Source organism: Cherax quadricarinatus, chromosome 8 (genome assembly GCF_038502225.1).
Source record: "Cherax quadricarinatus isolate ZL_2023a chromosome 8, ASM3850222v1, whole genome shotgun sequence".
NCBI lineage: Eukaryota > Metazoa > Arthropoda > Malacostraca > Decapoda > Parastacidae > Cherax > Cherax quadricarinatus.
In genome coordinates, this window is record NC_091299.1 from 33,465,760 (window position 1) to 33,489,849 (window position 24,090).

General features: G+C 40.7%; 1 protein-coding gene across 1 annotated transcript in view; it reads left to right on the forward strand.

The window, feature by feature from the left end:
* The first annotated feature begins 10,612 nt into the window (after positions 1-10,612).
* LOC128685500 (GTPase-activating Rap/Ran-GAP domain-like protein 3) overlaps positions 10,613-24,090 on the forward strand; it is a 123,546-nt gene continuing 110,068 nt past the window's right edge. The window contains exons 1-3 of the mRNA XM_070082738.1: positions 10,613-10,937; positions 20,657-20,940; positions 22,761-22,875. Of these exons, the coding sequence (XP_069938839.1) occupies positions 10,613-10,937; positions 20,657-20,940; positions 22,761-22,875 (724 nt within the window). The remainder of the gene's footprint in view (positions 10,938-20,656; positions 20,941-22,760; positions 22,876-24,090) is intronic.

The window sequence follows — 24,090 nt, forward strand, 5'->3', positions numbered from 1 at the left end:
CAAATGCAGTATATTGCTATCCTTTATTGACAAGGTTTCGCTCACTTGACAAAAACAACTGTGTAGGCGAATCATCGTCAATAAGAGATCTCATTATACTGCATGTGTGTCTCTTTTCAGTCGTGTCGGTAATTTATACGATTTCCCTTCGTTGCCTAAACTGCTGGCATGATAAAACAGCAGAATGAGAATGTCTGTGTCATTTCCAACGTTGTGAGCCTCTGTTAAGTCCGCAATCATGCGTATAATGACCACATCCGCATTACCACACTGCTATTATGTATAACCTGGACACAAGCTGACCCAGATGAGCATCTAGCAAGTTGATAAGATTCTCTTTGACAGAAAGTCTGCCTTCTTCTCTGGAATTTCTGTCCTTTTTCTAGAACCATGTCAGGGAATGTTTAGTACCGAATACGGTGACGTTTCTGTTCACTGTTCTTATTGGCAGATACATCATTGTTGTCCCAAGATGACACAAACAGAAGCTCTAGGAGCCTCATTTTGAACCATGGTAACTTAAAAAGGATTTACTTATAGACTCCATTGTCCTGACTTTTGGTCATACTAAGTGATACAAAAGAGCGCACCCATCGATTACTGTTACGTCAGGTTCCTCAGTGATTTGTCTAATTATGTCAGGATCCAACTTCAGTATGTGTCTGACCAACTGAGACTTTTGCGACTTTCTTATGCTGACATCATCTTGGAAGAGAGCTGCTGCAATCGTTGCTAGCTCATAGGCAAAAAATTTCAGGTTTGGGAGTCCATTTCCATATGTATTGATAAACAAATGTTGCTGTAGATCAGCAGAGGACAAGCAAATTTCTCCATTGTCTACTATGATAGGCCTTCATATGATACTGAATGCACTTGCCTGTTCAAACTTCTTGGGTACAATGTCCCCGAACTTCTGACCTGCCAGATTATTATGTATTTATAGGCCAAAGTTTTCCGCATGATCCACATTGACGTGATCGTCAACAGTCAGTCCTGTTTTGTGTTCCTTAACTCTGAACTCTGCCACTTTGCAGGGGTTAACAATCTAGATTCGTCTCTGGGTGTTGGTCAAACAATGTTCCAGAGGAAGTGGCAGTGAAGGTTCGTGGTGTATCCGAATACTGGACGATAATGAATTTTTAACCAAAATTTTTAATTTAAATGGCACATCGGAAATATTCTGAAAATGCTAGAAAATCACTACAAAACGTAAAAATAATTTGAAATATTGATGTATAATCATTTTATCCTTGCAGCCTCTTTGTCGTTGGTGTTTATAAGATCATCCTGTGTCTTTCCAGCCCTCTCGAGACATTGCTCAGTCTTTCCAGCCCTCTCGAGACATTGCTCAATTGTCATGTCAATTCAGGTCCCATTCTAAAACTTTTCTCATTCCAGTAGATTGTGAACAACCCTTCCTCCATAGGCCTATTTAGACAGTAACATGATTCCTGTCTTGAGGATAAAGGTAGACACAGACTACAGCTCCTCTGTAGCCATGATTTGCAGCATCCAGCTATCAGTTCTTTCAGCTTCAGCCCTGATGAACATCCAGACAACGGATATTAGCTTCATGAACATTAACCACACGTTCCCTGTTCTCGAACTATCCCAGTTTGCTTTTACGTCCTGAATGTTCAGGTACAACTTAGGCAAAACATCACTTGATTCTTCATTTTTTGGATGCTGTCTCGTGGGCCATCAGAGCATCATATAGCTCCCTCACCGACATGGTGTCTTAAGAAGACATTAATTTTGCGTTGGTATCTCCACTTGCCTGTCCAATATCTGGAGTAGTCTCTTGTGATGACGGAGTTTTCTGGTGGCTTCCACTGTTGAGGTTCCTGGTGTTTTCTTCCCCGTAGCTATTCCTGTTGTTTACTAAAGGCCTCATCAATGGTATCAATATCATCATCTTCATAAGTCACAGTATTCTCTCGTAGTTCTACTAAGGCCACATATAAAGTAGCATCTCTTAATAGGAAGGCTCGAAGGGCCTTCACGTATACCTTGCCGTTTATCATCTTTGGTAGAGACTTCCGTGTAAATACTGTTACCCAGACATCTGCCAGACCGCTGCCTTCCAAGAGCTTGCTAATTGCCAAGGAAGGACGTCAGCTGATGAAAGTCACCAAGACTTAGGTTGATTTTCTTGAAGTGAGAAATGTTGTCTTGCTTAATTTTGTATGTATGCTTTTAGGCATAATGACTGATGGCCGGTTAGTGTGTCCTTATGTAGTGTAGTCAAAGTTGCCTGTCACTCCCTTTGATATACCTTTGAAGAATTTCGAGAGTTTTTCACTACTTTCGGAGCCCGGCTATTGCCTGGTCAACCAGGCTGTTGCTGCTGGAGGCCCGCTGCCCCGCATATCCATCACAGCCTGGTTGATCTGGCACCTGGTGAAGATACGTGTCCAGTTTCCTCTTGAAGGTTTCTACACTTGTTCCAGCTGTGTTTCTGATATCTTCTGGTAAGATGTTGCATAGTCTGGGACGCTGAGTGTTGATACAGTGTTCCCTTACTGTGCCCACCGTACCTCTGCTCCTCACTGGGTTTATTTTGCACTTCCTCCCATATCTCTAACTCTAGTATGTAGTTATGGCAGTGTGCAGATTTGGGACCAGGCCCTCGAGTACTTTCCAGGTATATATTATCATGTATCTTTCTCTCCTCCGCTCCACTGAGTAAATGTTCAAGACTTGCAGGCATTCCCAGTAATTTAGGTGCTTTACTGGCTCAGTGTGAGCCGTAAACGATCTCTATATTTGTTCCAGCTCTGATATTTATCCTGCTTTGAACGGGGTCGTCAGCACTGAGCAATATTCTAAATGACGGAGCACTAGCGATTTGAAGAGTGTCACCATTGGCATTATTTCCCTTGTTTTGAAAGTTCTCAATACCCACCCCGTCATCTTCCTGACTGTCGTGATCTTTGTTTTGTTATGGTCTTTAAAAGAAAGGCCAGCTGGCATAATTATTCCCAGGTCTTTTACGTGTTCATTTCGTTCTGTTTGGTGATCCTCTTGAGTTTTGTATATAGTGTTCCTTTTTCCATGCCTAAGCAGCTGGAACTTATCACAATTGAACATCATGTTGTTCTCCACTGCCCACTGGAAAACCCTGCTTATGTCTTCTTGTAATTTTTTCAGTGTCCTCTACCGTTGTGACTTTCATTCTTATTTTAGTGTCATCTGCAAATGATGATACAAAAATGTGACGGATGTTTTTATCTATGTCTGCTATGAAGATGAGAAACAGCAGAGGTGCCAAGACAGTGCCTTGAGGCACTGAGTTTTTACCTCGCTGATGCTGGATCTTGCTCTGTTCCCTACTATTTTTTGTGTTCTGTGTGTTAGGAGCCCGAATATCCATTTGCCTACCTTCCTCGTAATGCCCATGGCCCTCATTTTGTGCGCTATCACTCAATGATCGCATTTGTCAGATACCTTAGCAAAATCTGTAAATCACATCTGCGTTTTGGTCTTCTTCCAGTGCCTCCGTAATTATGTCATAATGGTTCAGCAGCTGTAACAGGCATCATCGCCCTTCTCTAAAACCATGCTGGTTCGGGTTATGTTGGTTGTGCTGGTCCATGAAATTTGTAATCTGCCGTCTCATCACTCTTTCGAAGAGTTTTATGATGTGATAAGTTACGGCTACTGGTATGTAATTTTTAGCTAGTGCTCTACTACCTCCCTTATGCAAAGGAGCTATGTCTGCACTCTTTAAGGCCTCAGGTATTTCACCTAGATCTATGCTCTTTCTCCAAAGAATAATGAGGGCTCTTGCTAGTGGTACTATACGCATCTTTATAAATAGGGCATTCCATGACTCTGGTCCAGGTGCTGAGTGAGTGGGCCTGTTATCCATTTCTTTTTTGAAATCTATTGGATATGTACTAATGTTAGTTGGTCTGCGTGGCCTTCTGCTGAAGTGAAAAATATTTCTGCATTTTCTACCTTGCTGTCATTTAGTGGGTTGCTGAACACCGACTCATAGTGTTCTTTCAGGATTTTTCGCATTTCCTGTTCATCGTCAGTATACGAATCTCCTCTCAATAACGGTCCAGTTCTACTGGTAGTTCTTAGATTGGATTTTGCAGAAGAATAGAAATATTTTGGGTTTCTTGCAGTATCCTGTATGGCCCTTTGTTCCCTTTGTACTTCTGTTAGGTATGACATCCTAAGTTTATGCTCTAACTCAAAGCCTCTCCCAAGACGCTCATTGCTGGTAATCCCTTCCTTATATCACTTGTTAAAGCCACTGCTCAAGAAGAAATTTCTCGCCTAGCTGGTAGTATAATAACCCATGTGACATGTCAAGATATCTTATTAATGAAAATAAGATACCAGATATACTAAGCAAATTTCCTAAATTTGCTTGTAAGAGATAAGTGAACCTGTAACCCTTTTTGGGCCTATTCCTAGGCCTTTTGTGTATCCATATACTCTTGCACCCCATATCCATCCCGTGGACGGGATGGATATGGGGTGCACAATAAACTAGCAACTTTAGTGGCAAAATCTAATGTCTCGGCTAAGACTATATTTCCTCTGTTGCAGCATATTTGTGTTTTTAAGCAATTCAATAACCATCAAGATTGATGGACTGACCACATCGACTCAAGGCTGAGGGACTGATTACCTCATTCTCTTCCTGTTCTTCAAGTTTCTCCTTTGTATGGACTGATGAAGCCACTGTGTGGCGAAACGTTTCCTCAATAAAGATACCCAAGAGTTGCACATGTGTCTAATTCAACAATTCAATAACCCGTTTTCTTCTTCTGTACCATCTCCTACACTCGCTCTCTCTATCCATATCTGCTCTATACCTGCTCAGCCAGAGCAGGTGGAAGGTCGTGTGTTTTTCTGAACATGGTTTTGATAAGCTCCTTCGGAATAATTTACAAGTCAACAACTGAAGGTGTTCGGTACACATCTGTTGGGTTATCCGTAGATTGCAGGTCTTCTCTAATGCCGGTACCCACGAACCTTGCTTGCCTCATATTTTCTTTATCTTCAGTAGTATACATTGCTGAGTCAAAATATGTCTCTTGACAGATGAATGCAGCTTTCTCATTCACTGTGACAACATTTGCTTTACCGTAAACTTTTGTTTTTGTCACCTGTTTACCAAAGAGTTTCAAGAGGCGTCGTTGAATATGGGCAGTACTGTAAGGGACAGCATCGTCTAGTAGGTACGTGAAATGCTGTTCTCTGAGGTCACCCAGTGTGTGCTACATGTCTGTTCAGCAGCTGTCAGCCATTCACACAACTGAAGAAATTCGTTATTGTTCATTTTTCCAGATTACGAACATTTATATTCTCACGCTCCTTTAGGTTCTTCTCTGTTTACAACATCTGCAGGCATTGCTTGTGATATGTGACTTCACCACCATTAAGTATTCTTGTCTTTACGTTAACAGTAGATTTTTAGAATGTTCTGCATAAGAACATAAGAAAGGAGGAACACTGCAGCAGGCCTGTTGGCCCATACTAGGCAGGTCCTTCACAATCCATCCCACTAACAATCCAATTTTCAATGCTACCCAAGAAATAAGCTCTGATAACTCTATCCACTCACATGCAAGTCCCACTTAACTCCAACCCATCTCACTCATGTATTTATCCAACCTAAATTTGAAACTGCCAAGATTTTAGCCTCAATAACCCAACTAGGTAGACTGTTCCACTCATCAACTACCCTATTTCCAAACCAATACTTTCCTATGTCCTTTCTAAATCTTCAAAACCTTATTTATATCCCCTTTATTAATACCCATCTTCCACTTATACACTTCGATCATGTCTCCCTTCATTCTTCGTCTAACAAGTGAATGTAACTTAAGGGTCTTCAATCTTTCTTCATAAGGAAGATTTCTAATGCTATATATTAACTTAGTCATCCTACGCTGAATGTTTTCTAACGAATTTGTGTCCATTCTGTAATATGGAGACCAGAACTGAGCTGCATAATCTAGGTGAGGCCTTACTAATGATGTATAAAGCTGTAATATAACCGCTGAACTTCTGTTGCTTACACTTCTTGATATAAATCCCAGTAATCTGTTTGCTTTGTTACGTACGCTTAAGCATTGCTGTCTTGATTTAAGGTTACTGCTTATCATAACCCCCAAGTCCTTTTCACAATCTGTATGACTAAGTTCTACATTATTTAACTTATAATTGCTAGGGTTATGGACACTCCCGAGCTTCAGAACCTTGCATTTATCTACATTGAACTGCATCTGCCACTTTTCTGATCAGATATTGAGTTTGTCTAAATCCTCCTGAAGTTCCCTGATATCTACGTTTGAATCAATTATCCTACCTATTTTTGTGTCATCGGCGAATTTGCTCATTTCATTAGTAATTCCCTCATCAAGATCATTGATATATATTATAAGCAACAACGGGCCCAAGACTGATCCCTGTGGAACGCCACTTGTTACAGATCCTCACTTGGATTTAACCCCATTTATGGACACTCTCTGCTTCCTGTCTGTGAGCCATGACTCAATCCATGAGAGCACTTTTCCCTCAGTGCCATAAGCTGCCACTTTCTTTAACAGTCTTTGGTGCAGAACTCTATCAAAAGCCTTACTAAAATCTAAGTAAATAATATCAAATTCTTTATCGTGATCAACAGCCTCAAAAGCTTTATTGAAGAAAGTTAAAAAATTAGTTAGACAAAAGCGGCCTCTCGTGAATCCATGCTGAGTATAATTAATCAGATTATGCTTATGCAGATGGCTTCTTATAATCTCAGCTATAATTGACTCTAGTAATTTGCCTATAACTGAGGTTAGGCTTACTGGGCGGTAATTTGACGGTAACGACTTGTCCCTTGCTTTAAAAATAGGAATTACATTAGCCATCTTAAACATATCAGACACTGCACCTGTTTGAAGAGATAAATTAAAAATATTAGTTAAGAACCCTTGAAAGCTCATCAGGACCCGGCGACTTATTTTGTTTCAATCGATCTATTTGTTTCATAACCATTTCACTAGTGACTGTGATGTTATATAATTTATCTTCTTCTGGCCCACTATAAAAAATTAATTATTGGGATATTATTAGTGTCATTCTGTGTAAAAGCCGAGAGAAAATAACTATTTAAAATCGAGCACATTTCATTCTCTTTGTCAGTAAGATGCCTATAGTTATTTTTAAGGGGACCTATCTTATCTCTAACTTTTGTTCTATACACCTGGAAAAAAAACTTTTTGGGTTAGTTTTTGAATCCCTATCAACTTTAATTTCATAGTCCTGTTTAGCTTTTCTTATACCCTTTTTAAGGTCCCACTTAATGTCAATATACTGATTTACAAGATGACCCTCACCTCTTTTGATACGCCTTTAAATTCCTTTGTTATGCCCTGAAATATATATGAGCCTATTATTCATCCACTTTGGATCATTTCTATTTGATCTAATTTCTTTATACGGGATAAACGTTCTTTGAGCAGCATGTATAGTGTTCAGAAAGCTGTCATATTGATAGCTCTCTTCGTTACCCCAGTCAACAAATGATAAGTGTTCTCTAAGCCCATCGTAATCTGCTAAGGGAAAATCTGGGACTGTTACTGAGTTATCGCTACTATCATACTTCCATTCAATGCTAAATGTAATTGGTCTGTGATAGCTAGCACCAAGTTCCTCTGAAATTTATAAATTATTAACAAGGGATTCCTTGTTTGACAAAACTAAGTCACGCAGGTTATTTCCCCTTGTAGGTTCTGTCACAAACTGCTTCAAAAAGCAATCCTGAACTACTTCTAAAAAGTCGTTAGATTTTAAATTCCCAGTCAGAAAATTCCAATCAATATTACTAAAGTTAAAGTCCCCTAGAATTACGTTATCGTGCCTTGTGGCTTTAACAATTTCCTCCCTGAGTAGTCTTCCTTGGTCTCTATCCAAGTTTGGGGGACGGTATATCACGCCTGAAATAAATTTTTCATGCCCCTCTGAAAATTCTACCCAAACAGACTCAGTATGTGTTTCAGACTTTATACCCGTTTTTATGCAAAATTTAAATGATCACGTACATAGAGTGTGACCCCACCCCCCTTCCCAATACTTTTGTGTACTTGGAACAATTTAAAACTCTGAATGTGATATTCAGCAGGCATGTCCCTATTTTTCATATTAAACCACGTCTCAGTTATGGCAAAAACATCAATGTTACCTGCACTTGCAACTAATCTCAATTCGTTCATCTTATTTCTCGCGCTACGACTATTAGTAAAATATATTTTCAGAAACCCTCCCTTCTCTTTTTTCTTCCTGCTGATTTCTATTCCTCCACTATGCCTGTTACTCTCCTTATCACCTAATGCCATTGGCTTTCCTATGTTCACCAATAACTCTTCCTCATTCTGCCTGTAACTGGTTTCCTTAAAACTCACACTATCGCTACACTCAGAATACATTGATTTTCCACGAAAACCAATACCACTATCTATTTCTAGTTTAAAGACCTAGCAGCTCCCTCCACTGCGTTGGCCAGTGCTCCCACCCCAAACCTAGATAAGTGAACCCCATCCCTGGTATACATGTCATTTCTGCCATAGAAGAGGTCCAAGTTGTCTATGAATGTTACTGCACTTTCCTTACAGTGTTTGTCCAGCCAGTAATTGACACCAATTGCCCTGGACAACCATTCATTTCCAACTCCTCTCCTGGGCAAAATGCCACATATCACAGGGTTCCCACCCTTCTTCCTAATTATCTCTATTGCTTTCCTGTTCCTGCTAATCAGATCTTCACTCCTATGTCTGCCAACATCGTTGCCTCCCGCACTGAGGCAGATAATAGGATTGCTCCCATTACCTTTCATGATGTCTTCCAGACTGCTAACAATACCCCCCATCCCGGCACCAGGAAAGCATACCCTCTGCCTCCTTTTCCTGTCCCTAAAACAAAATGCTCTATCCATAAATTTCACTTGATTGTCCCCAATTAAAACAATGTTCTTACCTTCACTGGTGGAGTTCGTAGTGACGTTTTCGATGATCTTCTTTTCCTTATTAACTATTTCCACATTATTAATGTGAAAACTGTATCTTGGATGACGAGGTGCACCTTTATTATTCTGCTTTTCGGCAAGTATTAGGCAGCAGTTTTGGTATTCAAATTGTGTTTTGCGATCCCAGTGACGGTACCAGTGGATCTCTGCTTCCATAACCATCCTTCAGCCTTTTTAGGCTTGGAGATATTCTTGCGAGCAGTATAAATTTCGTAACATTTATCATGTACAATATAATCACCAGTTCATTCGTCACCCCTGTGTTTCTGAGACACTTAATTAAGTTAGCGTGGAACGGTCCTTCGGGATGCATCAGCGTACCAGCCCCACCACCACTACCACTCTGGGATGCATCAGTGTACCAGCACCACCACCACTACCACCCTGGGATGCATCAGTGTATCATCACCACCACCACTACCACTCTGGGATGCATCAGTGTACCAGCACCACCACCACTACCACCCTGGGATGCATCAGTGTACCAGCACCACCACCATTACCACCCTGGGATGCATCAGTGTACCAGCACCACCACCACTACCACTCTGGGATGCATCAGTGTACCAGCACCACCACCATTACCACCCTGGGATGCATCAGTGTACCAGCACCACCACCACTACCACCCTGGGATGCATCAGTGTACCAGCACCACCACCATTACCACCCTGGGATGCATCAGTGTACCAGCACCACCACCACTACCACTCTGGGATGCATCAGTGTACCAGCACCACCACCACTACCACCCTGGGATGCATCAGTGTACCAGCACCACCACCACTACCACTCTGGGATGCATCAGTGTACCAGAACCACCACCATTACCACCCTGGGATGCATCAGTGTATCATCACCACCACCACTACCACCCTGGGATGCATCAGTGTATCATCACCACAACCACTACCACCCTGGGATGCATCAGTGTACCAGCACCACCACCACTACCACCCTGGGATGCATCAGTGTATCATCACCACCACCACTACCACCCTGGGATGCATCAGTGTATCATCACCACCACCACTACCACCCTGGGATGCATCAGTGTACCAGCACCACCACCACTACCACCCTGGGATGCATCAGCGTACCAGCCCCACCACCACTACCACTCTGGGATGCATCAGTGTACCAGCACCACCACCACTACCACCCTGGGATGCATCAGTGTATCATCACCACCACCACTACCACCCTGGGATGCATCAGTGTACCAGCCCCACCACCACTACCACTCTGGGATGCATCAGTGTACCAGCACCACCACCACTACCACCCTGGGATGCATCAGTGTATCATCACCACCACCACTACCACCCTGGGATGCATCAGTGTACCAGCACCACCACCACTACCACCCTGGGATGCATCAGTGTACCAGCACCACCACCACTACCACCCTGGGATGCATCAGTGTACCAGCACCACCACCACTACCACCCTGGGATGCATCAGCGTACCAGCTGGGTACGCTGGGTTTGATTTGTGTGGTGACCTGTACTTAACTCAGTGGTGACCTGTACTTAACTCTGTGAAGACATGTCTTGTGTGCTCTCTGTGGACTGAACCAAGATGCCTTCCATCAAGCAACTTTACCAACAGCTTAAGGAGGAATTGAGGATAGCGAAGATAGAGATACGGCGATTGACTGAGGAAAACAAGAGGATTCGTAGTAGTCCTCCTGTTGTGAGTCCTCAGGTCAAGAAGGGAACCTGGACAGTGACTGGACAGCATGAAACGAAGTTAATGATCAAGAAGATGAATGGAATGGTAGAAACCATGGAGAAGAAAGGGACTGCTGTGGAAACTGTTGTGGAAACATCTAATGCATTCTCCATGCTACCCGAAGAATGTGAGTCGACTACTGGGAACGTTACAACGAACGACAACAAGGAAGGTAAAAACGTTGTTGTCGGGGATAGCCAGGTTAGGTACATGAATAGGGCATTCTGCTTGAAGGATAGGAGTAGGAGACAGAGGGTTTGCTTTCCTGGGGCTGGGATGGAGGATATTGTTAGCCAGCTTGACAACATCATGAACGGTAATGGGGTCAATCCTATTATCTGCCTCAGTGCTGGAGGAAGTGATGTAGGCAAGCGTAGCAGTGAGGATTTAGTTAGAAGGTTCAGGACAGCAATAGACATAATTAGGAAGAAGGGGGGGCGCCCTGTTATATCTGGCATTTTGCCAAGAAGGGGTGTTGGAAATGAATGGTTGTCCTGAGCAATTGGTATTAATTGTTGGCTGGACACTAAGGATAATGCAGTACAATTCATCGACAACTGTGACCACTTCTATGGCCGAAATGACATGTATGCCAAGGATGGGGTTCACTTATCCAGGGCAGGTGTGGGTTTTCTTGCTAGCTCGGTTGAGGGTGTTGTTAGGACTTTAAACTAGGACTAGTTAGAGGTATGGGTTTAGAAATGGAAAATAAAGAGTGTCAGAACATGGCTTTAGGCTTTGAAATTATAAATCTTAATAGCAACGAGGACAGTAATAGGTATAGTGGAAGAACAGAAAGGAGCAGGAAGGGTAAAAAGAAAGGAGGGTCCTTAAACATATATTACATAAATAGTCTTGGTGCTAGGAATAAAATAGACGAGTTGAGATTAGTTGCTAGTGCAGGTATCATTGATGCATTTGCCTTAACTGAGACGTGGTTCAATACGAAAAATCGGGACATGCCTGCTGAATGTCACATACAGGGTTTTAAATTGTTCCAAGTAGACAGAGGTATCGGGAAGGGAGGTGGGTGGCACTGTATGTCAGAGATCGCTTGAACTGTTGCATAAAAACGGGTATAAAATCTAAAATAACACATACAGAGTCTCTTTGGATAGAATTTTCAGAGAGGCATGAAAAATTTATTTTAGGTGTGATATACCATTCCCCAAACTTAGATAGGGACCAAGGTAGACTACTATGGGAGGAAACTGTTAAGGCCACAAAGCACGATAACGTAGTAATTCTAGGGGACTTCAACTTTAATCAAATTGATTTGAATTTCTTGACTGGGAATTTAGAATCTAATGATTTCTTAGAAGTAGTTCAGGATTTTTTTTAAGCAGTTTGTGATAGAACCTACAAGGGGAAATAACTTGCTTGATTTGGTTCTGGCAAACAAGGAACCCGGTGCAAGTGATCATAAATCAATTACCTTCAGCATTGAATGGAAGTATGACAGTAGGGATAACTCAGTAACGGTCCCAGATTTTCGCTTAGCAGATTACAATGGACTTAGAGAACACTTATCATCTGTGGACTGGGGTAACAATATATGCTGCCCAAAGGACATTTATCCCATATAAGGAAATTAGATCGAATAGAAATGACACAAAATGGATAAATAATAGGCTCAAATATCTTTTAGGGCAGAAGAAAGGCATTTATAGGAGTATCAAAAGAGGTGAGGGTCATCTTATGAATCAGTATATTGACATTAAGTGGGACCTTAAAAAGGGTATAAGAAAAGCTAAACGGGACTATGAAATTAAAGTTGATAGGGATTCAAAAACTAACCCAAAAAGTTTTTTCCAGGTGTATTGAACAAAAGTTAGAGATAAGATAGGTCCCCTTAAAAATAACTCTGGGTATCTTACTGACAAAGAGAATGAAATGTGCTCTATTTTTAATAATTATTTTCTCTCGGTTTTTACTCAGGAAGACACTAATAATATCCCAATAATTAAGTTTTTAGTGGGCCTGAAGAAGATAAATTATGTAATATATCACAGTCACTTGCGAAATGGTTATCAAACAGATAGACTGTTTGAAGCAAAATAAATCGCCCTGTCCTGATGAGCTTTTTTCAAGGGTTCTTAAGGAATGCAAAATGGAACTCTGTGAACCTTTAACTAATATTTTTAATTTATCTCTTCAAACAGGTGTAGTGTCTGATATGTGGAAGATGGCTAATGTAATTCCTATTTTTAAAGCAGGGGACAAGTCGTTACCGTCAAATTACCGCCCAATAAGCCTAACCTCAATTGTAGGAAAATTACTAGAGTCAATTGTAGCTGTTAATATAAGAAGCCATCTCAATAGTCATAATTTGATTAATGATACTTAACATGGATTCACCAGGAGCTGTTCATGCCTAACTAATTTATTAACTTTCTTCAGCAAAGCTTTTGAGGCCGTTGATCAGGATGAAGAATTCGATATTGTTTATTTAGATTTTAGCAAGGCTTTTGATAGAGTACCACATCAGAGACTGTTGAAGAAATTGGCTGCTCATGGCACTGGGAGAAAAGTGCTGTCATGGATCGAGTCATGGCTCACTAATAGGAAGCAGAGAGTGTGCATAAATTGGGTTAAATCTGAGTGGGGATCTGTAACAAGTGGCCTTCCGCAGGGATTAGTTTTAGGCCCATTACTGTTCATAATATATATAAATGACCTTGACGAGGGAATTGCTAGTGACATAAGCAGATTTGCTGATGACACGAAGATAGGTAGGATAATCGATTCAGACGCTGATGTCTCGGAACTTCAGGAGGATTTAGACGAACTCAGTTCATGGTCAGAAAAGTGGCAAATGCAGTTCAATGTAGATAAATGTAAAGTTCTAAAGCTCGGAAATGTTCATAATCCTAGCACCCACCACCTTAATAATGTTGAACTTAGCCGTATAGAATGCGAAAAAAAATTTGGGGTTATGGTAAGCAGCAACCTTAAACCAAGACAGCAGTGCCTAAGCTTGAGTAATAAGGCAAATAGATTGCTGGGATTTACATCAAGAGGTGTAAGCAAAAGAAGTCCAGCGGCTATACTTCAGCTTTAAACGTCATTACTAAAGCCTCACCTAGATTATGCAGCTCAGTTCTCGTCTCCATTTTACAGAATGGATATAAATTCGTTAGGAAACATTCAGCGATGAATGACAAAATTAATTCATTGCATTAGAAATCTTCCGTATGAAGAGAGGTTGAAGTCCCTTAAATTGCATTCATTATCTTTTAGGGTTTAAGAAAGGAATTTATAGGCGTATCAAAAGAAGTGAGGGTCATCTTATGGATCAGTATATTGACATTAAGAGGGACGTTAAAAATGGGATAAGAAAAGCTAAACGGGACTATGAAATTAAAGTTGATAGGGATTCAGAAACTAACCCAAAAACTTTTTTTTCCAGGTGTATAGAGCAAAAGTTAAAGATAAGATGGGGTCCCCTTAAAAATAACTATGGGCATCTAACTGACAAAGAGAATGAGATGTGCTCGATTTTAAATAATTATTTTCTCTCAGTTTTTACACAGGAAGACACTAACAATATCCCAGTAATTAATTTTTATAGTGGGCCTGAAGAAGATAAATTATGTAACATCACAGTCACTAGTGAAATGGTTATGAAACAAATAGACAGACCGAAGCAAAATAAGTCGCCGGGACCTGATGAGCTTCTTTCAAGGGTTCTTAAGGAATGCAAAATGAAACTCTGTGAACCATTAACTAATATTTTTAATTTATCTCTTCAAACAGGTGTAGTGTCTGATATGTGGAAGATGGCTAATGTAATTCCTATTTTTAAAGCAAGGAACAAGTCGTTACCGTCAAATTACCGCCCAGTAAGCCTAACCTCAATTATAGGCAAATTACTAGAGTCAATTATAGCTGAGATTATAGGAAGCCATCTGCATAAGCATAATCTGATTAATGATACTCAGCATGGATTCACGAGAGGCCGTTCTTGTCTAACTAATTTATTAACTTTCTTCAGTAAAGCTTTTGAGGCTGTTGATCACGATAAAGAATTTGATATTGTTTATTTAGATTTTAGTAAGGCTTTTGATAGAGTACCGCACCAAAGACTGTTGAAGAAAGTGGCAGCTTATGGCACTGAGGGAAAAGTGCTGTCATGGATTGAGTCATGGCTCACAGACAGGAAGCAGAGTGTCCATAAATGGGGTTAAATCCAAGTGAGGATCTGTAACAAGTGGCGTTCCACAGGGATCAATCTTGGTCCCGTTGTTGTTTATAATATATATCAATGATCTTGATGAGAGAATTACTAGTGAAATGAGCAAATTCGCCGATGACACAAAGATAGGTAGGATAATTGATTCAAACGTAGATATCAGGGAACTTCAGGAGGATTTAGACAAACTCAATACCTGGTCAGAAAAGTGGAAGATGCAGTTCAATGTAAATAAATGCAAGGTTCTGAAGCTCGGGAGTGTCCATAACTTATAAGTTAAATAATGTAGAACTTAGCTATACAGATTGCGAAAAGGACTTGGGGGTTATGATAAGCAGTAACCTTAAACCAAGACAGCAATGCCTAAGCGTACGTAACAAAGCAAACAGATTACTGGGATTTGTATCAAGAAGTGTAAGCAACAGAAGTTCAGCGGTTATGTTACAGCTTTATACATCATTAGTAAGGCCTCACCTAGATTATGCAGCTCAGTTCTGGTCTCCATATTACAGAATGGACATAAATTCGTTAGAAAACATTCAGCGTAGGATGACTAAATTAATACATAGCATTAGAAATCTTCCTTATGAAGAAAGATTGAAGACCCTTAAATTACATTCACTTGTTAGACGAAGAATGAGGGGAGACATGATCGAAGTGTATAAGTGGAAGATAGGTATTAATAAAGGGGATATAAATAAGGTCTTGAGGATATCCGTCCAGGAGAGAACCCTCAATAATGGATTCAAATTAGATAAGTTTAGATTTAGAGAGGATATAGGAAAGTATTGGTTTGGAAATAGGGTAGTTGATGAGTGGAACAGTCTGCCTAGTAGGGTTATTGAAGCTAAAACGTTGGGTAGTTTCAAATTTAGGTTGGATAAATACATGAGTGAGAGGGGTTGGATTTGAGTGGGACATGCTCGTGAATTAATAGAATTATCAAAGGTTATTTCTTGGGTAGCATTGAAAATTGGGTTGGGCAAATATTTTGTTAGTGGGATGGATTGTAAAGGACCTGCCTAGTATGGGCCAACAGGCCTGCTGCAGTGGTCCTCCTTAATTATGTTCTTAAGTGTACGTGAACATGTCGTTGTCAAATATACCAGATCATGTCGTAGTCAAATATACCTGATAATGTCGTTGTCAAGTGTACTTGAGCATGTCGTTGTCAAGTGTACTTGAGTATGTAATTGTCAAGTGTACTTGAGCATGTCGTTGTCAATTGTACTTGAGTATGTCGTTGTCAAGTGTATTTGAGGATGTCGTTGTCAAGTGTACTTGAGTATATTGCTGTCAAGTGTAGTTGAGCATGTCGCTGTCAAGTATGCTTGAGCATGTCGCTGTCAAGTTTACTTAAGCATGTCGTTGTCAAGTGTATTTGAGCATGTAGCTGTCAAGTGTACTTGAGCATGTCGCTGTCAAGTGTGCTTGAGCATGTCACTGTCAAGTGCACTTGAGCATGTCGTTGTCAAGTGTACTTGAGCATGTAGCTGTCAAGTGTACTTGAGTATGTCGTTGTCAGGTGTACTTGAGTATGTCGTTGTCAAGTGTACTTGAGCATGTGGCTGTCAAGTGTACTTGAACATGTAGCTGTCAAGTGTACTTGAGCATGTCGTTTTCAAGTGTACTTGAGCATGTCGTTGTCAAGTGTACTTGAGCATGTCGTTGTCAAGTGTACTTGAGCATGTCGTTGTCAAGTGTACTTGAGCATGTCGTTGTCAAGTGTACTTGAGCATGTCGTTGTCAAGTGTACTTGAGCATGTCGTTGTCAAGTGTACTTGAGCATGTCGTTGTCAAGTGTACTTGAGCATGTCGTTGTCAAGTGTACTTGAGCATGTAGCTGTCAAGTGTACTTGAGTATGTCGTTGTCAAGTGTACTTGAGCATGTCGTTGTCAAGTGTACTTGAGCATGTCGTTGTCAAGTGTACTTGAGCATGTAGCTGTCAAGTGTACTTGAGTATGTCGTTGTCAGGTGTACTTGAGCATGTGGCTGTCAAGTGTACTTGAACATGTCGCTGTCAAGTGTACTTGAGCATGTCGTTGTCAAGTGTACTTGAGCATGTCGTTGTCAAGTGTACTTGAGCATGTCGTTGTCAAGTGTACTTGAGCATGTCGTTGTCAAGTGTTCTTGAGCATGTCGCTGTCAAGTGTACTTGAGCATGTCGTTGTCAAGTGTACTTGAGCATGTCGTTGTCAAGTGTACTTGAGCATGTCGTTGTCAAGTGTACTTGAGCATGTCGTTGTCAAGTGTTCTTGAGCATGTCGCTGTCAAGTGTACTTGAACATGTCGTTGTCAAGTGTACTTGAACATGTCGTTGAGGGTCTCGTGGGAGTCTCCTTCCCTCTTCTACACACGGAACATTAAAATGTAATTATATAAATTCTTGGATATATTAGGTAAATTAGTTTACTTTAAATTGTATAAATTTGGTCAACGTTAAATTATATTTTTGCCATAGTTTTGCTACAGAATAAAAATTCGATATATCATAAATTTCACATTACTATATTTTTTAGTGGATCTGATCCCCATGTGAACCAACAGTGTTCATACCACACTACACCGTGAGGTGTATCTCAGCGTATATATGCTGAGAGTTTAATTTAATCCCCATTTTAGGGATTAAATTAATCTAGTCTGGTGGTGAAAAAGTTAGGCGCAGTCTCAGTGACCCTACTGTAGTCGATAAGCTTTAAACCCCGTTAACCAACCAACCACACTGCATAGGATATGTGCCTGAGGTGTATAAAGTATTCTTGACTGGTGGTGAACAGTTGACATGCACTCTTATTGACCTTCGTGTAGTCAAGGGGATTTAACCCCCATTAACTAACCTAAAGACAATGTATCTAAGTATTGCTATTAAACAAATTTCCGTCAGAAAAGTTTAGATAGATGAATCCTTGCACAAAATCTTATTCCCAAACATACACTACGATCTTCTCTGTCTTCCCATTTCTTTCAAGTCTAGAGAGGCCATTAGTGTGCGCACCTGTGCATGTTGTAGTCTCCTGACCCACAGTGTCTCTGTCGCCTTGTATTCTTACTGCCTCTCTGTTGCCTCAGTCTGGCTGCCAGGAAACACCTGTGTTAATTTATCTTTATCTTTCAGGAATCTCTTCATATATATATAATACATTTTGTTCTGTTGTTCCGCACACACACACACACTTTCGTCCATCCGTCTCCCCTACTAACAAATTCCTACCTCATTCGTTCACTCATTCCTCGCTTGTCTTCTCTCTCTCACTCTCTCATTTCATTCCTCCCTTGTCCTTTCTCCCTCACTCCCCCTTTCATTCCTCTTCCATATCGTTAGATACGTCAGAATTTGTAATATGACGAAGTTTAATCGGCAGCAATTCCCTGCCTTTGGGTGCCAACCGAGCGACATATTTCTGGGCATCAGAAACACATAGTGTGTGAGAGCACCACTCCATCTTCCCGTAATTCCGACTTTATGGATCCATAACAGGAATATCCCCGCTAATCGCCGAGTTGCAACGGCAGAAATAAGAAATTAATGTTGCGAAAAGGCAAAAGAAGGAAGATAAATAATCTCTTTCCAGGTTTAGTGAAGATGTGATAGAGAAATCTTTGTGTACAGTTAATTAATCTGAGAGTCAGGTTGCACGTCGCTGCTGTTTTAATTAACTGATCTAGTCTATTTAATATGTAGGAAAAAATCACATGGAATAAAGTATACCAATACAAGTCAATGAAGTAAACAAATAAATAACATAAACGAAGAAAGCTTAATTAATGAAAACTTGGAAAACAGAATAATGGAACTTGTTTTGGAACGCCATATGACAGAAATAAAATACATCGGCTAGTGGCTGCCCGCTTTCCCTTGAGCTGGCCAGGACCAACAATAGAGTCGTTTTCCAGTAAACGAACAGTCTTACAAGTGACTTACGAGTCATAAAGCAAACTAATAAGAGTAATGTCAGTCTTTGCAGCAGAGCCCCGGCCTCCAGCCACGCCACGGTACCAGATAAATGATTTGTAAACTAACTGTACATGTAATTTGCGGAAGACAACACCGATAACAAATTGATTATGTCAGCGACAACTGTGTGCGTGTGTGTGTTTACACGCAAGAACACACACACGCACATTAATACGTGCACACACACACACACACACACACATACACACACACACACAGGGAGAGTGACCTAGTAGCTACCAGTGAAGAGGCGGGGCCAGGAGCTTGGACTCGACCCCTGCAACCTCAACTAGGTGAGTACAACTAGGTGAGGTGAGTACACACACACACACACACACGCACACACACACACACACGCACACACACACACACACACACACGCACACACACACACACACACACACACACACACACACACACACACACACACACACACACACACACACACACACACACACACACACACATATATATATATATATATATATATATATATATATATATATATATATATATATATATATATATATAGGGAGGTACCACCTCTAGAACTGTCCTATGGACCCTTATCCTCAGAGAAAAGAATAAACTTGCCTACCACCCCCTATATATGATAAATATTTTATTTAAAGACAAAATACATTCACAAAACATTCACAAAAATACAAAAGAAAGTGAAACAACATAGATAACAACTCAGAGCTACATCTCGAATACTTCGTCCAGCTCCCCGGCGGTGGGACGCTTGCCCAGAATGCTGCAGGCATTTCCTCTCTGGATCGCAACACTGAGTCTCTGAAAGAGGAAGCTAGTCGCCCTGTGGTCCTTGGTTTCTATGACGAGCTTTTCACCCAGCTCTTTGAGGAACTTTAGAGCACACTTGCCCCATGCTCCATGGGTCTCCGACCCTATTAGGGTCGGAGACATGCGATTTTAACTATGCAAGATAAGCCACAGGGGGTGGAAATCTGTAGCTCAAATACTTTCACACTTCTCATTGCATCATCAGGAGCTGTGCAACGTTGCAAGAGAGCAACTAAAGCAGGGAGAGTTCTCAGGGTAGCGTAGTGCAGATGTGTCACCGTCCACGGTTTCCCTCAGAATGTGGTCAGTGGTCAGTGCTAACCCCACCCTACTGCCATCCCCCTCTGCACCTCTCACGAGGTGATAAATCTAAGGTAGCTGTTATTTTGGACAAAACTGAATATTTAGAGAAAATAAACAATTTATTGAGTGAAAATGAAACGTATGAACCGCTCATTAAAAACCCCACTGACCAAGTTAGCAGTCATTTTAATAAACACCTTAAAACGTTATTGAAGGGGAATGATGAATTAATTAAATATCTGTCGGCTAGATCAGCAACTCTACCATATCTATATGGGGTAATCAAGACTCATAAGCCAGGATACCCAGCCCGTCCCATTATTAGTTCAGTAGGCTCAGCAACATATAATCTATCTAAATGGCTGGTTAAACTTCTAACTCCCATGGTTGGTAAGATCTCAGACGCACATATTAAAAATGATGTTGACCTCACTGAGAGGCTCCAGAAATTAAATGTCCCTCATGACTTTTCTTTAGTGAGCTTTGATGTCACAACTCTGTTCACTAAAGACCCTGTCCCTGACTTGCTTTCGTACCTCGAAGAGGAACTAGAAAACTTCCCCATGCCCTTCCCCACGAAAACAATAATTGAATTGATAAAACTTTGTGTTACTGATTGCAAATTTGTGTTTGAAGGGAAATTCTGTGCTCAAAAACAAGGCATGGCAATGGGAAATCCCCTTAGTCCCTTACTCAGCAACCTGTACATGGAATTCTATGAGACCAGACTTCTTAAATACATTCTCCCAGATAAAACAAGTTGGTTCAGATATGTAGATGATGTTCTTTGCCTGTGGCCTAATGATCACAACATTGATGAGTTTCTTCCCAGACTCAGTGGCTTAGTACCTTCCATTAAGTTCACCACAGAACATGAAATAAATAACACTTTGCCGTTCCTACATGCTTTAATCCATCGGGTAGACAGAAAATTCAAATTCACAGTTTATGGAAAGTCCACCGATGTGTCGTCATACATTCACTACTATTCCAACCACGTGTCGAATAGGTAAAACTGGCCAATTACCAAGAACTCATTTAAAATTAAGTCCTTTTTAAAATTTTCTCTAGTGTATATATATATATATATATATATATATATATATATATATATATATATATATATATATATATATATATATATATATATATATATATATATATATATATATATATATATATATATATATATGAAGACAAGCCATGGGGGGTGGAAATCTTTTGCTCAATACTTTCACACTTCTCCGTGTGTCATCAGGAGTTTTACAATGTTGCAAAGGTAGCAACAGGAGAAATGAGGGGAAGTTTTCTCAGAGTATGGCAGCGTGATGTGTTAATTGTAACACGAAAGGCCTGGAGCTATCACTCAACTCCCCCTATGGTTGTTGGGGGGTGGAAATCTTTAGCTGATGATCGTTGATAATAATGATAGGATTAACATCAAAGTTAAGAGTAGCCTAGTTATGATTATGATAATAATGACATTAGCGGATAATATTGATAGGAATGGCATTAATAAAAATAAAAATAATAATAATAATATCTTTATTTACTACAAGTACATATACAAGGTATACAGTCCTAGCTGACATCAGTGACATACTACTATATAGAAAGCCGCTTGTTATGCTGAGCATTTCGGGCAAAATAGGTCAGTTTTGTCCCAGGATTCGACCCATACCAGTCGACTAACACTCAGGTACCCATTTTAAAATGATGGGTGAACATGGACAGGGACAACAGGTGTTTCATGGAAACACGTCTTTAATGTTTTCCAGCTGTACCGAAGGAGATTCGATCCCCGGACCTCAGTGTGTGAGCTAAGTGCTCTAGCCTAGTTTTTATGAGAAAGCCTGTATAGGAGGAAAAAAATCACACAAGCTTATTAACTGACACTTCGAGTATTTCCTGATTGTTCGGGAAGGTTCGGCGACACCGGTTGACAAATGAGGGATTTTTTCTCCTCTATTTCATTAGTTAGAAGGGTGTAAATGAAGGTATGTAATGTTCTAATATTGTAACTTTTTGCGTCACATGACCTGTTCCCGGCGGTTAGAAGCTTAGGGCTGGATATTAACTATCTTCTAGTATTTCCTCATGTTATCTGCAAACTGTGAGGCCTACCCCACCCACCTCCATTTGGAGTGTGGGGGGAGGGGACCGGTGTGTGATGGCATCCCTCTTGTCTCTCAGATATAGAGTGGCTGGCTGGCTGGATCCACAGTACCACTCTGAAAACTGACCGTGCTTCTCCTCTTGTTGCCTTTGCAACATTTCACAGCTCCTGATGATGCACTGAGAAGTGTGAAAGTACTTGAGCTAAAGATTTCCACCCACCGTAGCTTGTCTTGCATCGTTAAGATCACCTGTCTGCGATTGTTTTGAATATATATATATATATATATATATATATATATATATATATATATATATATATATATATATATATATATATATATATATATATATTAATCCCACGTTCTCTGACAATCTTTGACGCTCTCTGGCGCTCCATGACGTTTTAAAACTGACGCACTCTGGCTTCTCTGACATTCTCTATCCTTCATTCCCTCGTTATCCCACCTCCAGTTAACAGCTACTTTCTCTTATCTCACCCCACAACCACCACTCCCCTACTACTTCCTTTCTCAACACCAACCTCCCCAACTCCTCTCCCCTCCCCCCGTTTAGCTTCTCTACCGCCACCTGCGGCACTAAGCTGGCATGCGTCTGCCCGCAGCCGTGGGAGCCACAATGCTGCTATCCTGACTTTCCCTACGAGGTGACCTGCGGTGACTCCTGGGGAGATACCCGCCTTCTCCTAGCCACCGCGGAGGGTGTCTTCTTAGTCGAAGGTAAGTCCTATCTATCCTGGAGGAAGTCTTCTTAGTCAAGGGACAAGTCCTAGCCACCCTAGAGGGTGTCTTCCTAGTCGAGGGTAAGTCATTGGTACCCTGGAGGGTGCCTGCTTTCTATTGGTAAGCCATGCCTCTATCCATACTAGAACTTTACCTCCTATACCATGAGCTGCCACTTTTCTTAAGAGTCTCTTGTGAGGTACTCTATCGAAGGCTTTACTAAAATCCAAATAAACAATATCATATTCTTTATCACTGTCAACTGCCTCAAATGTTCTGTTGAAGAACGTCAGTAAATTTGTCAGGCAGGAACGACCTCTCGTGAAGCCATGCTGAGATTCGTTTATCAAGTTATGCTCTTCAAGATGACTTCTAATAATGTCAGCTATAATTGATTCTAATAACTTGCCCACTATAGATGTCAGGCTTATTGGACGGTAATTTGAAGGAGTGGACTTATCTCCTGATTTGAATATAGGAACCACATTAGCCATCTTCCACAACTCTGGCACAACACCGGTAAGGATGGACGCATTAAACACACTCGTTAATGGCTGACTAAGCTCCATCTTGCATTCCTTAAATACCCTGGAAAACAACTCATCGGGTCCCGGGGACTTATTTTCCTTCAGTTTTTCTATCTGTTTAATAACCATGTCCCTCGTGACAGTAATATTAGTTAATTTAAATTCATCAGGAACGAAATAATTGTTAATTACTGGAATCTCATTTACATCTTTCTGTGTACAAACTGACAGAAAGTAGAACCCTTTGGATTAGTCTTTGATTCATTAGCAACTCTAATTCACGTTTAGCCTTTTTAATCCCCTTTTTTACTTTTTTAAGCTGGACATATTGGTTAGTAAGGTTAACCTCTCCTCTTCTGATGCGCCTATGAATTCCCCTTTTCTCCTGTTAATCCATTTGGTATCGTTATTGTTAGACCTAATTTCTCTCTGGGGAATGTATATACTATGAGCACGGTGTACATTATTAAGAAAAAAATCATAAATGCAGATCCCTTCATAATCATAAGTATGATCATCGTCAATAAAATCATTACCTAGATAACCCCCAATCGAAATTTGACAGGTGTTCCCTAAGTCCATTATAATCGGCAGAACGAAAATCAGGAATTTTTACCGTATTATCATTATTCTTGTATTCCCAGTTAATGCTAAAAGTGATGGATTTGTGATCACTTGCGCCAAG